The sequence below is a fragment of the Dinoponera quadriceps genome, unplaced genomic scaffold, assembly GCF_001313825.1.
Source record: "Dinoponera quadriceps isolate SergipeBrazil2010 unplaced genomic scaffold, ASM131382v1 scaffold2420, whole genome shotgun sequence".
NCBI lineage: Eukaryota > Metazoa > Arthropoda > Insecta > Hymenoptera > Formicidae > Dinoponera > Dinoponera quadriceps.
Window position 1 is genome coordinate 556549 of NW_014556754.1, and position 16019 is coordinate 572567.

General features: G+C 43.3%; 2 protein-coding genes across 2 annotated transcripts in view; both read left to right on the plus strand.

Annotated features, from left to right (window-relative positions):
* The first annotated feature begins 35 nt into the window (after positions 1 to 35).
* Positions 36 to 1728, plus strand: LOC106748073 (protein CWC15 homolog B). Its single transcript, XM_014626271.1, has 3 exons — positions 36 to 323; positions 758 to 1061; positions 1151 to 1728. The coding sequence occupies exons 1-3, from the start codon at positions 193 to 195 to the stop codon at positions 1391 to 1393; spliced, it is 678 nt and encodes a 225-aa protein (XP_014481757.1). The 5' UTR covers positions 36 to 192; the 3' UTR covers positions 1394 to 1728.
* A 4178-nt stretch (positions 1729 to 5906) lies between these two features.
* The window catches only part of LOC106748126 (protein 60A), a 12780-nt gene continuing 2667 nt past the window's right edge, over positions 5907 to 16019 (plus strand). The window contains exons 1-3 of the mRNA XM_014626368.1: positions 5907 to 7772; positions 11359 to 11545; positions 14887 to 15041. Of these exons, the coding sequence (XP_014481854.1) occupies positions 7370 to 7772; positions 11359 to 11545; positions 14887 to 15041 (745 nt within the window). The 5' untranslated portion in view covers positions 5907 to 7369. The remainder of the gene's footprint in view (positions 7773 to 11358; positions 11546 to 14886; positions 15042 to 16019) is intronic.

Consider the following 16019-nt stretch of genomic DNA (forward strand, 5'->3'; position numbering starts at 1 on the left):
TCGTGCTTTCCAGCGTTGCTGTAATATCACTAGATACGCGTGCGTGTGTGCGTGCGGGCTCTGCCAACGATTGTTTCGCCATACACTGCCGAGTATTTGTTGTATCAGCGAGCGAGCTGTAACCGAAGTCGCGTGTAAAACTTAACCAGGAAGTAGTCGTATAAAATTGTAACTTATTCGAGTAGCGAAAGCATGACAACGGTAGCAAGGCCGACTTTTGAGCCTGCTAGAGGAGGGCAAGGACGGGGCGAGAAGGACCTGAGTGCGATCTCGAAACAATACAGCAGCAGAGACTTGCCATCGCATACAAAGCTTAAATACAGGTAAGTGCGAAGTTGCATACTTGTTTGTTATTATTCCCTCGAAGACTTGCAACAATTACGTATTAACGTACAATTATCGAGATTCGAGAAAGTCATCACGTTATTTACACTTAATGATGTAGGCTTACCCTATTTTATGGTTATCGTATGTAACAACAATGACTATCGGAGTAAAGTAAGTTCACAGGCTTATATTTACGTAATCCTGTCGCATCCTTAACACGTATGCTTCGAGAAGTAAGATATCTAATCTTTAAATGAAAATCACCCGAAGTAAATATGTTAAGATGAGTAACATGTATTTCTGACGCTGGGCTACTTCTCATTTATATCTTGTGTATAAATTAATGTTTATAAATCAAACACCATTGATTGTGTATACGGACGATATTATACACTCAATTGGTTTGTTTTGGTATTATTTCTCTTTACAGAGAACATGGTCAGGGAACGATCGAAGAGCTACGAAACCGTGACTTCAGAAAGGAATTGGAGGAAAGAGAACGAGGGGAAAAGGAGAAAGGATCAAGCCGTCGTGCCATCGAACCTTCCAGAGAACCAACTGCATCTAATACGAAAAGACAGAAGCTAGATCAAGTTCCTGCGGCCAGCTTAGATGCGGACGATCCACTCGATGATGACGAGTCGGATTCTGACAGTGATGAAGATGACACCGCGGCGCTTTTAGCCGAGCTGCAGAGGATTAAGAAGGAACGCGCGGCGGAACAAGCTAAGAAGGTAAATGCCACTGATTTCATCGGTTAATATCGCGAGGAGTTGAAAAAGTAAGAAAAGATTAGATCCGAACGTTGTTTCTCGCGTTGCAGGAAATGGAGAAACGCCAGGAAGAAGAGAGGATACGCATGGAAAATATTCTCTCAGGCAACCCTTTGCTAAACTATTCCTCCCAAAGCGGCAGAGTAGATATGAAAGTACGAAGACGATGGGACGACGATGTAGTTTTCAAGAATTGTGCGCGTTCCGAGCCAAAAAAGAAGCACGATGTCTTCATCAACGATTCGCTGCGAAGTGAATTCCACCGCAAATTTATGGAGAAATACGTGAAATAATTTATTATCCGAGCACAACACGTCTGTAAATACTTTTCTAACGAATTTCGCTGGTAAAAGACATAGTTCTCTCTCCTACACATGTGTTAATTATCGTAATAATAGTATGCAAAGAAAAACTGTGATCGGGTTAAATCGGAGTTTTAAGACTTAAAGATTTCGCAGTCTTTAGAATACCACATTTTTAACACATGCAATCATTTAGTAATTGTTCGACTTTAATATTATTAAGTACCGCATTAAATATGTTAGAGTGTATTTTCCAAGTAGAAATATCATATACGTTAAGCCTCTAGTTTTATTATCTATTGTGTTATCACTTCTAACTTGCATAAGAATAAAACTCTAGAATTTATAAGATAGAACACCTTCATACTGACTCGTTGCATCCTACGTTTCTTAGTTCAGCTGAGAAAACAATATTCATTTGACATTTATACCGTTTTGTTTTTTTTATTCAAGCGTTAGATCCATTAATTAGAAAATGCTCGGACATACATGATATCTTACTACGAAAATGCTGACAAGACAATACGATTATTATCAAACCGGTGATCAGGTCGTAACATTATTCTGATAAGGATTCATATTATATTTCTGGAATTCCGTTTTCCACCCCCCCTAATAGCGGATCTCTCTCGGCCTACGAGACATCGTCTTTACGGGTCGGCGGTTCCCATAGATAAACACCTGATAGGGCTTTAAGGGAATAGGGCTCGCTTCCGTAGATCTTTGGTCCCGTAACTGCTTCGAGCTCGCAGATGGTTGAGTAATAAACGGAGTATCCTTCGTAGCCCATCTGCATAATGGCATCTCTCGTCCCACCGAAGTTTTATATCCTCGACTGAATTCCTGCCAATCCACTCCTCCTTTCTCCTCCTACACCACCTCCTACAACCGTTCCTGATCCGTACCTGTGCGTTCCGTACGCCTTCAGGCCGTGCGGTATACGTGTTTCGGTAGCAGCGCGCAATCCGGTCTCGGGCGGCGCACAACGAACCGCGCGCTGGGTCAAGTATAACCGGTCCCAGAAGCCCCACGGGGCCCGCCGCGTTCAGGCAGCAGGCAGTCTACCGGTGCAGCTGGTTATCGCCGGTAGACTTCTTGGCACCGACTTGACACCAACATGGCCAACTAACTTAACGCACCCAGCCGTCTAACTAAGAGAGCCACGGAGCGCACCTGAATTAAGACAAATCGATATGGATTAATCCGGCAAATTTGAAATTGAGTTTAATACACGTTTCAATTGCCTTCCGTGTCACTTCGTTCCTTTCAGCTCATCCGATGACACGTCGCGGACACTGGGAATATTTAATTCCTCAATTAGAGTAATCGATTGTATCTTCTTCCAAAGGGATTTCCACACTTGACGATTGCATCGACAGAGAAAACCAACGTTTCAATGAAGAATTTGGAAAGACTCGTAAATGAAAATCGAACGATTTCAGAAACTTGAATTTTTGTCGAAGACGATTGGGAACGTAATTTGTCGAAATGCGAAGTTTGTCGAGTCTTTCGGATTTGCGTATTGTTAGGATTGAGGATCTTATGGATTTTAAATGTTAATAGGTATTGTTGGCGGAGAAATGGTGATTGTGATAATGATAGAAAAACAATAGAAGCAGAGATGATCGGTTATAGCATAAATAAGGAATCGAAGGGAAGAGAAGTTTCTTGAATGTAAATTATTGTATTGCTCAATATAAGTATAATATTTGATATAGAAACTTGAACATTTTTATTTGCACGAATTTCTTCTCTGTGTGTCTTTAGCGAAAGGTCGATGTGGGATAGGAAGAGTATGGTGTAAGGGGATTTCCCTGGTGAACGCACCTCTGCTGCAATTGATGTACGTCAAGAATTCGCCTCGAGGCATCTCTATCTGTTCGCATTCCCATCTACCGTCACATCTGTTTTATTTACGCCTTTCTGTATACTCGTAGCAAACAAGCAAGCAATGGTAACACATTAATCAAACGAAAATATCGCTTTTCGAGATAATTAAAATCAGTGCTATTAATTACACTACGTAATGATATTTCGAATAATAAGTGAAGTAACTATTTATTAGGTGGGGCATTATATCATTTCTATGCGTTGATATTTATTTTTTTACACACACATATATATATATATATATGTGTGTGTGTGTATATGTATATATAATATAAATTGCTTCCTGACGAATATTATGAAACTGAAATTTTATTTATCGTGATGTAGTAAATGTCAACATAAACACGTCAATTTGTCAAAATAACAAAAACCGGCATCCACAATTCAATTTTATATTTAAAATCACTTTAAAAATATAAAGGTGTACATCTAAAATTAAACGAAAATTTCGCGAAACGAATTAAGTTAAGTTCTCTCGTTTCAGTTTGCATAAACTTGATTACATTTGTACGTTTCTTTTATTTAAAAGTTGTTTTAATATGACTCTTCTAAATTCGTTTTTATATTCTGATTATAATATTTTAGAATATAGTATATAAGTACAGTTTTTCTAACTGACGAACATGATGTAATTACATGCAGGTACTTATGTCATTTTTCAATATTGTAAAAAGTGAGTGCAGTGGAATCACAAGTAAATATATAGAAGGCTGGATTACTTCTCTTAAAATTAAATCAGACATTTATTGATATTATTCGACTCTTCCATAAGAAACAGCAAAACGAAACGCGAATATTTTTATACGTGTTACAAAATCAACACAATTGTTTTCCACGAAAATGCATTGATAGACTTGATCGACTTTAAAAAAAGAAGAAAAACTTGGTCAGTTCGATCTAATAAATAGATCCGATGAAGTGAAAAGTAAATTTCTGCATTCCTCGTGTGTGCGCGCGCGCGCGTGTAAAGTCCAAGTTGATACTTATTTTTATTCACACCGCTCATCGATTTCATTTGATATTTGCGGCTTGAATTCACTTTCACCGCCGGCCACTAATCAGCTATACTGTTCCTTTTACATTTTATGGAATACGCCGGCCATACGTGTATGATCTGTTAGAGGATACAAAAATCGCCTCTCTGTCCAAGCACGTCGATGTTTTACGAATTAGTTAGCAATATGATCTTTCCGTCTGAGAATTACCCATCGTTATGTCGATTCGTCACGTTAATCACGTGAGAAGAGCTAACAACAATATTGCCGAGAACTTGCCGCACAAAAGCCGCGTGAAAGTACCCCATCGGTTCGTACTAAAGTTCCTTTTCCCAAAATCGCTCAATACCTTAAGAAGAGTCGTTCTTATTCATGTAAATAGAAATGCAATTCGAGCTGAGGATATTAGTCAGTCACATAGAAGAATCTTTTATAGTTCCTTAGACCGCCATCGCGTCCTCTAGTCCTGGTCCACGATACCACCTCGTTAGAGAGTCGAGTTATCGGCGACCAGTCCTGGTCTTCGATATTAACCGCCTACTCGTTCGGCAGAGGCGGTCCTACCTCTATGATCCAGGAACGTGTAAATGAAGAGTCAAAAATTCCAGATGGCACGAAACATCCCGAAATCATCTCGATTGGTATTCGGATGTCCTGGAGAGATTCCTAAGATGTCCTCAGCACGTTCAGGATGATTTTAATATTCGAAGTAATTCTTGATTTTTCACTTACTTATCATTACGCGTACAGCTCGATTTCTTTAGGGACACCGACCAGTGATGTCAATATCTGGACACGCGAATATCCAGATATTACTCAGACATTCGAGCCTTTCGGAGTATCAAGTATTCCCCTGGTATTCTGTTATCCGGTTACTTCGCAAATTACCCGAATACCGAATACTGCGATCAGTATAGATAGTATCTCAGAAAAGCCAAGTCAGCTGGTGTGAAATCAGCTTTTGGAAAAATCAGTGACAGATAAGAAATGGGGTACTACTTGCGTGATGTGGATCCTGAGCGCACGAGTACTCGGCTCTTTCGTATGATATACTCGAACATTATCTCATATTCGGATGGTGCCTGTGAATTTAAATATCAGGTGGATGTACCGGGACGCTTAGAGATAGAAATTATCCGGATACTTTTATCGACAGCGCTAATATTGTGATTTATTGAAAGTTTTATTTTATTTCCCATCAAACGGATTATACATTTAAACGGAGCCGATAAAAGCGCGATTATTATTCACGCGATTCGGCACTGTTCGTCATTCTGAAAATAATATTGAAAAAGACGATCGCGGTTTGTGCGTCCGCTTTCTGACAAAACAATTCGATACGTAGTTAAACAGCTCGGAATCGAATTCAGAAAACGAGCGGTCGGGGTATCGGGCGATAAGAAAGCTATTTGTACGTACCTCATCGTATGCCTTTTGAGCGAACGACGAATAAATGAGTGCATAAGAGTGAGGGTGTTGCGACAGGATACGGTTGACGTTGGTTTTTCAGGCTCAGGAATGGGATCAGATCGGCCTCGATACGGGCCTGGGAGGCGGTGAGCTTGCTAGAAAGACGACTCTGGACGACGACTGGCACGGTCCAGACAAACAGACTGGCACTGGCATCGCGGGAGTCGCCAGGAGTTACCCACGGTGACCCATGGTCACTCACGGTCCGCAGACGACGAGCGTTCGCGTTGCTTCCTCAGTCGGAGAACCTCGTTGACAAACGTTTGCTCGTGCCTCACGAGACCGTCCAGGCAGTTCCAAAGTCGGTACTTATGATAGAACAGCATTACCATTATCACGGACCAGCGATAATCAGCTCCGGAGATTGTCAGTTTGACAGTCCCGCGCTCCTGCGTTAGTTAACAGTGTCGAAGTGCCGAAGTGTCTCAGCGTCGAAGTATAATATACTTCCGAAGAGTGTCAAGGATATAATCGCAGTGAGACAGGCGAAGCCGCCGATCACTCCGTTGCTGAAGAATCGAGACAGCGAAGTTTCGAGCTCGGTCCCGTTCCTTCCGGGGCAGATCCAGCCAGGTGACGTGCGCGAGTGGATGTCATCGGCGTAGTGATTTCGGTCGTAGGTCGAGAGGAAGCGAGCCCACGGGAAAAGCGAACTTGAGGAGCAATCTGGTCGAAATCTGCGCGGGGCGATCGATCGTTCTCGCTCGACGTAAGCTCGAGTCGCGAAGAGCGCGAGGATACACGATCGTAGGAGGCGCAACGAGGAAAAACGCGCGGCGCATCAGCAAGAAAGACGCGATGCACCGTGAATTTCTGATCTCCCTGATTGAAGTCATCGAGCCCCGATGCGATCGTAGCGACGTAGTATCTTGGCGAATCTCGGCGCACGCCGACAAAAACGACTACCGAGGCGATCGTCTCTATCGAGACTTTCATGGTATCAGCGGGCGAAACAGCGCGACTAATCGCAGGACGAAGTCACCGAGCCGCTAAGGACACCGGAGGACGAAGAGTGGTCGGGCACGCGATGCCCATTCCTGACAACGAGACCGAAACGCGCGCATTCGTTGTACCGGGCGTCGTTGATCCAGATCACCCGTTCGCCAGGATCCGCATCGATCAAGATCACCGTTATTCGAGAATCTCGATCGGAGATTCGCGATTGGATCGCTAACTCCCTAGATCTCGAGTCATTTCGACTGGGAAGACTCGGAAATTCTCAGGTTATCGGGCCCGGGTGCCTCCAATTCGGTGATCTTTAAATAGCTCGGCCGAGAAATTCCTTGCGGGATATTTGCGTTATCGCTAGGATCGCAGAGGCACGTCCTCGTGGGGAACGAATGAAATTGTAAAAGAAGAGAAAGTCGGAGGGATCCTCTTCTCCCGTAGATGAGGAAAACGAAGAGCCGCGGGGGAGACGTCGCACGGGAATAATAAGAACGGAAGTGAGGGAGATTCGGTGGAAGGAGAAACGTTGTTTTCAGTGGGTGAAAAGGAAGATAAGGAGAATTAGTAAGCGAGAGGTGTGAGGCGGTGAAAGAAGATCAAGTAAAACGGGGGGAAAGGACGGTTGCGACTGTAAGACGTTGGCCCCTTTTCAACCGCCATCAGGATGTCACCCTGGTCCCTTCTCACCCTGTCGATTCTTGCTGCTATTTTCGGCGACTTCGCCAGCACTATCCGCGCCGAGAGGATGAGCGGTTTGTACGTAGACAACGGCTTCGACCAGACGGTGGTCCACCGTGTGGTCAGCCAACGTGAGAAACGCGAGGTCGAACACGAGATCTTGAACCTGCTGGGACTTCCGGATCGTCCGCGAAACACCATCGGCAGGTCCACCCAGGTCAAGAGGTCAGCGCCCAAGTTCCTACTGGACATTTACAAGAACGCCCTCGGCGAGGACGAGGAGGAGAGGCCCAAGTCGCATCGGCGCAAGGCTGGGGAATTCGGACTTACCGGGCAGGATCTAAAAGCGATCGATCAGAGCGATGTCATCATGACCTTTGCGCTACACAGTAAGTGATTTCAAGTCGAGCCGGCTGAAGTGTTTATCGGCTCCCGGCTTATGTAAGAATAACAAACAACTCTTTCTCAAATTTAATTTGAGAAAGAGAGAGAGAGAGAGAGAGGATAAAGGGCGATTTAATCTTCATTTAATCTCGAGTCACTTTAAAGTGTTACGTCTCGTCAATATTTTGTTTCGATAAAAACATGGCGGTCACGGTCTAACAACAGGATCATAATATTCCTATTGTAATATTTATCCTTATGAGAAGATAGAAACATTTGGTCAAATAAAGACGTTACGATACACGTGTAACGGCGGCAAAGCGCGAAGCAATTTACTCGTTCGGTGTGTGTTGTTATATTACATAATATACCTTTGCTATTATCGAGAATAGAGTGGCAAGCTGGTAATGCACTTCCTGCCGTGCGCATGAACACCTGCCGTTACACAAAGTGTGCGCATCGAAGGGCAAGGATTTGTTATCATGCCCGGAAAATTCTACAGGCTGAGTTCCATGAGGAACCGAGTGGTTGAGGTGATTAAGGGACTAAGGTTGACTAAGGGCTGCATTGTCCGAGGTCCGGAAGATTCTTCAGCCGTGAGAGAAAACGTCGAAACGCGTGTTCTTCTCCGCGATCTTGGAACTCCTAGTTTCGAGTGCCCCCGAGAAAGTTTCCAGCGATAGTTGCGCCTCGAAAGTCCGATGAGGATAAAAATATAAAATACTTTTCCTTCTCGGGCACGTTCCTGAGGTGTGAAGTCATGAGGAGGAACGAAGCGAGGCGTGTGCAGCGATTTCTCAAGAATCGCACGATCTACGGATGTGAGATTGATATGATTATATTATCGCTGGGCATTTCTCGGAGTCATCGGAGTCTGTTAATGAAAATCTAACCCCTCTCTCTCTCTCTCTCTCCTTATCGCGTTTCCTTTTCCTCCTGCTCCATTCGCTCGTAAATGAATTGTAATACAAGTGATTAATTGTGCAACAATACAATCGAACACAAACGAGTATGAAACATTGAACGAAATATATTCCGCGTGAGGGTGGTGAGGAGGTAAGAGGCAAAGAAGGAGGAAGAGGGAACATCAGATTCCTCGGAAACCCGTTATTGCTCCCCCTCCTCTCTCTCTCTCTCTCTCTCTCTCTGTCTCTCTGTTCGTATGTCCGGTTTTCTATTTCGCTGTCGTCCTCGTCGGGAACGGTGAGAAACGTTCTAGGCTGTTCGACGCGAAATGCGGCATGCATATAAATTGATAGCTATAACCATAAGTTATTCGTTATATGTACGAGAGAACGAGAGCGCAAGAAAAACAGGGATAAAGTGATAAGGATAGAAAGAGACAGGAAGACAGGAACATACAGAGAGACAGGAGGAAGAGCGAAAGGGCAGGAGGAAGGGAGAAGGGAAGCGCATAGAAAGAGAGAAAGAGGACAGGAACGATTGATTCAGATTGCATCAATGGCCAGGTTACACACGCGTGCACACGCCACATGGACCATATATCCTGTATACAAAGTCTCTTCATCCTCCACCATCGTGTTCTACGGGATACCCCTTTCAGAAAGACGAGTCAATAAGTATCTCTCTCTTTCCTCGCGCGAGAAGCCACGGGCAGGTTAAAATGTCTCAACTTGGAGGCTCGGGCTCGACCCGCGTGCTCTTGCTCCTTTTTCCCGCTCCTCCTCGTACATTCTTCCTTCTTCGCGCGGACAGCAGGACTCAGGGCGGCCGACTGCCCGAAGGGAGACGCATGCTTACGAATTATGAAAATTAGAGATCGCAGAGATGGATAGATCCGCAAAGGAATTAAATATAAGTGACCGGAGAGAAAGAGAGAGAGAGAGAGAGGGACGATTTATTTTCTTAGAATCACTTCGGCGTAATGTCGATGGCCGTTTAAACCTTTCATTCCCATGCTTCTTATCCGTTCGTGATATGAAACAAAAATAAAAAAAATGCCGATGAATTCAGAATTTCTTGTCCGTGTGTAACGATTCTAATAAATTAAAGATTAAGACCGACATCACAGCTATTTGGTTAATTGTTTAAAATATCTTTATTGGACCATATATATATATATATATTATAAAAATATATTTATTTCAAAAGCCTTTTTACATCTTCAGTAGTTATCGGGATAGCATAAAAAGAATGGAACTTTGCGGGGACAGTTTCGTTCCCTACGCTTGCGTCTCAATCGCTAAAGGGAAATGAAGTATCTCTTCATTTTCGTTACTCTACAAGTAGAATCGAAAGTTTCCTCTAAATCTAAGACAAACATTCCCAGTGGGACGTAATTTACATGATTTACCGACACTTCGATGTGCATCGCGTCCTATTTACAATTCTCCCTACCAATTCGAGAATGAATAAAACGGGCATGATGAACGTACATCTTATTTTCTTCTCGCACGCACACACGTATGCGGATGTTACCAGCGCGCGCATACACGTATGTGTACGTGCACGCACGTAAAGAAATGTGGAAGGGGAGGCTGTGGGAAGGCACAGCGCGACGGCAGTGTAAAAAACAAAAACGCACCTCGCCACGGAACGTTCCAGGACGGTCCCAAAAGCTATTTGGGACCACCCCGAGAGTCGAGGAGGCCCAGCAATCTGGTGCGGTTGGAATGCGACCGTCGGAACGAAAAACAAAACAAATTTTTATGTCCTCCCCCTTCCCACCGTCGCTCTCAGCCGCGTCCCTCTTGGGATCTCTCGCCGCCCACTTTGGCGGAGGCATTAGGCATTACTTAGAGCCTCTTGAGTCTACCGTGAAGAAAGTATGCTTCTTCCCTCTACCCCCTTTTCCTCAGCTCGTAGGGCTGCGGCTGCTTTGACGGTAAGAAAGAGGTCGATTTCACGCTGCGAATTGTCCACGACTCATTTCCAAGAGACCTCCTTGGGAGAGCTCAAATGGGTCCGCGGACCCCCGTTATCGATCGGGGCCTTCCTCCGTGGAGCTTTCGGCCTGTGCCAGCGGATAGTAGAAATGTTATCGCCTTGTTCAGAAAGGAAGGCTAATCGGCTTTCGCATCATAAATCTCGATGTTTCCTTAAAATGGCCCAAACGAACGTTTCAGTCACTCGGCAACTATGGGATGGCATACTTTCAAGCAATCGGCGGTTAAGTCACACCAGATAACAAGATTTCTTTCAAAATAATACAGCCTCATTAAGAACAGCAGACACGAGAGAAGAGAATGGGAGGGCTCTCAATGAATCCGAGTTGATTTGAATCGACAGACTTGACTGCCGTTGACTGGATTTCTCTCTCAGAACGATACCCAATCGGCACAATATCGAGGAATGCGGATAACATAACATACCGCAGATGTGAACGTGATTAAATCTTTTTATCGTCACGAGCGAGTGGAGATTTGTAGATCGCCATTTCCACCGATCCGTTCTCATCGCGGAAATACAGTATTGTCGCCGGATTTTTCGGTTTCGGCGAAATTTAGCGCCCCGAAACCGAATACCGCGATACGTGCGTGTAAGATATCGTTTTTGTTGTGCCCGATCACCGTTGTTAGCGATCGTTCTGGATGGTTCTCGATCTGACCGCACGCTTATAATTTAAAACAGATCGTCACGTCCCCGGGGTAAGGCATGAAGGTGGGAAGAGACTTTGGTTCAACGTGTCCGAGGTCCCACCTGGAGAACACATAATTGCCGCGGAACTTCGGTTATACCGCGGCGCGGACATGAAGAGTCAAAGACAACATCAGTCCTACACGATCACGGCGTACCGGGTGTTGAAAACCGACGATGGGTAAGAAGAATTATACATTTGTATATTTTCACAAAGTAAACACGAAGCAAGCGAGCCGAGAAGTACACAGACTTAACATTGGGAACAAATGATTTTCGAGAGCTCTGAGGAAAGTTGAGGAAGATTCTGTGGGAAATTGTTGCTATCGAGATAGGTTAAGCTTTCGAAAGATAGGTATGCGGCAAACAACACTTTCCTTCAGAATCCTCAAAATTGGGTAGATATGTGTGCGTAGACTTAACAGGAGCGATTATATTCCTAACATACAGCATAAGACTCTCTCTTCTCCGCGGGCTAATTCTTCGCGTCATTCAGCCGTGTACGGTCGCGCTAATAAAAATTTCACCGCGTATAAAAGTAAAATAATAACGCGCGAGTAAGTTTTGTCTAAAGGAATAGAGAAGCGACGCCGGAAGGTGTGTTTGAAGCGAAAAGCCTCTTATAGAAATTTGCACGTTACAATGGAGGAAGAAGAAGAAGACAAAAGCAGGACTCGGGACTGAGATAAATCCCAAGAAAGAAAACTCACGTTGCTTGCTCGCTCGATCGCTTTCGTGGCAAGGACGCTTAGGTTAAACCAATTTCGTGTTTCCCCGGGCATCCTCCGCGGTTTTTGACATCGTCATCGTGTCCCTAATTAGGAGGTCCTTAATCCTTCGCCGAAAAAGTCTCAGGTATTTGTTCTACCTGTGGAGGGAATACTCCAAGTAGCACTCCGTCGCGAGCATCCTTCTTCATCTTCGACTTCTCCATTCCGTCCCTTTCTCACGAGAGAATGGAACGTCTCGATTCCTACTTAGCTTCACATCATTCCATCTTAATGCTTCAAAGTTTCGTTATGTGCCACCAAATATATATATATATTTACAATATACAATATAGAACATATTTCAACCGGCGTCAAGATCTGATAATGCAAAGGATATTATATCATAATATTATAATATCATCGCACAATATAGATTACTTACGTCGAAAAATCATTTGTTCGAAGACCAAGTGAATCATGAAGTGAGAATTTGTTTTTCTTGCATTTTACCGTCGCATCATACATTCTCGGCATGGTGTAATTACGGAAGTGAAATTTTGATTAAAAAAGGTATGCACGAAATCGGATCAATAACGATCAGCTGGAAGCGCAGTGCGATTTGAATCTAACTAATAGCCGCAGGACTACCTACGGGCATTGTCCCGCCCGGATGGAAACTGAATCGTAAAAAGGAAAGCGTAGTGAGTTAATCTGAGAGGGCAAATCTCCTCTACGCTGCCGGTAAACGGCGACAGTCTGTCTAGAGACGCTCTATCTAATGGAAACGCCGGCTCCGTCACAAGTCATGAGTCACGAGACGTTCCGTCGCCGTTAATACCTGCCGTAATGCCTCGTGCTTTCGTGAACTCTTTACATTAATTTGACCAAAAAGGTCACCTCCCTCTTGCGAATTCCCCTATATTTTCGCATCGCATCTCTCAATACCGCAATCCACGGAGACATCCGATGGATCTATGAACCCGTCCTAACTGCGGGGCTATTTGTCATTTTTTATTTGTCGCTTGTTACTTGCCATTTTAGGGTGGCATATCCGCTATGAAAAGTTTTCTGAAATTCGCCAAATTTAATTTTGCCGTGAATTTTCTTCACAAATATCCATTAATTTTGTCTAAAGCTGTCGCTATAGTATGTACACATTGAATAAATTTACTCCTTAAGCGACACGTTACAAGCTTCCCTCTAATACCTCTTCTTTGAAGCTTCATAACGGTGATTCGATAGAGAATGTTAAAGCTCTTATGAACAATTTAGCGGATGTTGTCTGTCTCGAACAAGCTCAGCGAAATCGGTCATTATTCTAAGCTCATGTCGTAAGCGCAAACATCTGGTTACTTCAGTTATTCGCTCAAAGTCCTCTCCCTTTAGCGACTTCGGCCGCTTAACTCTTCGGCTCGTCAGCTCGTTAATTTACCGGTGAGATCGTAAAGTGACAGTCTTAGCGCGTTTCTCTCCCCCGAAACTTTGGGCACTACGACCTGAGGCTGACCGATATACAGACCTCGGCAGGAAACGCTATTCCGTAAATTGAGGTAAATTAGCCGTGAAGACGGGCTAACAGGCTCTCTTCGTGTTCCTCGTCTCTTCTGCCTACGCAGTTACGATCGACCTATCTCTTTCTTCTTCTGATCCTTCTTGCCGGCTTCTTCCGTCAAAGTCAAACTGTGCGTGACGCATCCTCCACCTCCTCCTTTTCCTCCTCCTGCCTCTTCTTCGTCGCGAGACAAGCTGGCGACTCGTTGCTTTCGTAATAAGAGCTCTTCACGGTACATCATTATGAGTATGAATACGGAATCTCAATGATAAACGTTGATAAATGTTTCTTAACCGAGAAAAATTACGCCTCAAATTGAAACGGCGAGATCGATAATTATTTAAATGAAGTACGATTGTAAAATAAAATCGTGCATTATTATGTCTCATGCATATATGCATTGTTAAATTTGTATTTTTGTCTGTTATTGTTTTATTTTATTATATTTATTCTGTTCAATTTAAATCCCTCAGTCTGCGATATATTTATAATTATTTTCTATCTTCTATCGGCAAATTATATCGTTTCCCAAAAATGGTAAATATTTCACATTTATACTCGATGTAAATCAAACAATTGCAATAATTGTTTCCGAAATATTTATGCAGCTAAATAATATATAAATAATTATTGGGATATTAATTACCGATTGATTTCAAAAGTACTAGTAAACATTCTTTAACATATCTCTACTTGAAAAGGGACGTTGTTTAAATGTATAATCATATTCCGAACTCGTTAAATTAGCAAATCGATTTTGCTCGATCGTTCGTTTTATCGAGCAGGAAGTTATCGGAACTCGACCTTAAACGACACGCGAATCTCACAGCCCATTCAATTACGATAATCGATCCGCGGAAAAACGATAAAAGCTGGTCAGCTAAATGCTGCGAAGATCGTTTGCTCAATGAACAATGATCGGCGTGTTTCCTTGCTAACGTCTTATTGACGCGAGACACGCGCGGCTTCGTGATTAATTAGAAATTACAATCCGAGGAATCACGACGAGAAGCGCTTGTGTTGAGACACGTCGCACGTGGCGCGATCGGTGTTATTGAAGGTACAATATTATCTTCCCGCATACACATTACACACTTGCTGATCGATAGTAAATGACGATATTTTTCATTGTATTGTAGTTAACAGTAGTCGATACCTGAGATACTCGAGTACCACGCGGATACCCAATTTTTTAGCATTTTCATATTTTCCTTTAAAACTGGTAATAAAATAAGCACAACAGTTTTGTTTCATCTTCAGGAGGAGAAGATTGAAATACGTCGATTCCATAAACTCCACGACCAGCAGGGAGGGTTGGTTATCGTTAAACGTCAGCGAGGCTCTCGGACATTGGGTAAACAACCCCGATGGCAACCGAGGGTTGTATCTCTCTGTACATCTTGCCGGAGGCTCACGTGAGTGATTTCACTTTCTTACTTCTCTTTTTACTTTTGTTTCGAGCGAAATTAAAAAAATATATCTCTAAGATCCATATATATATAATCGAACTAGTAAATTTTCTTTCTCCGTCTCCGCGAAAAGCGGACGTTTCAATTAATGACATGATCGAATAAGGACACTCCTAAGAAGGATATTTTCATACGAGGAACTCTGAAGAAAGGGAATTCTGCTGTGTTTATGAGTAAAATCAAGTCTTTCCGATTGATATACAGTGTGCTTTTGTTTCAAATCTCTCGGCTGAACTTCTCGGAAATCTCTCGGGTTAAATATAGGAGCGGTTTCCAGCTTGATATAAACACGTACGATGTTTGTCGAGATTAGATCGCGAGTCGAGCGCGAAGGAGTTCCGATTTTAGCCCTTGACCGGAAGTATGCTTTTCTGTTTATCTTCAATCAAACAAAGTGACTAGTATTCCCGACATTGTAGGCTAACATTCTTATATTATATATCATGTATATAATATATATATATACACACATATGACACATATATTACACGATATCTATGATATTTAATATAGTTATTAAGTGACCTAATCTAAAGGAATCGGATTCCTGATTCCTGTGCAAAAATCATAATGGAGAATATATGTTAACGTCACACAAATAACATTGAATATTAATGTGGATATAAATACCACCGTTCAAAGCGTACAAGTGCCTGTTCAACCGAGTGTATGCATTTTAGCTGCGTGTTCACACGTACTGGCGCGTATGTGTGCGCGGTTTGTTATTTGCCGCGCCTAGATTATTTCGTTACTTGCCTCTCTCTTTCTCTCTCCGTCTCTCATTTCGTGCTAGCTTCTTTCCTCCTTCCTCCTGTCTCGCTCTTCAGCATGCGTAACCGGTTTACCTTTGATCGTTCAATATAAAACGCAAGATCAGAGAGTCACATGCCTCTCACGAATCTTTACGCGTGATTCCCCCCCCCC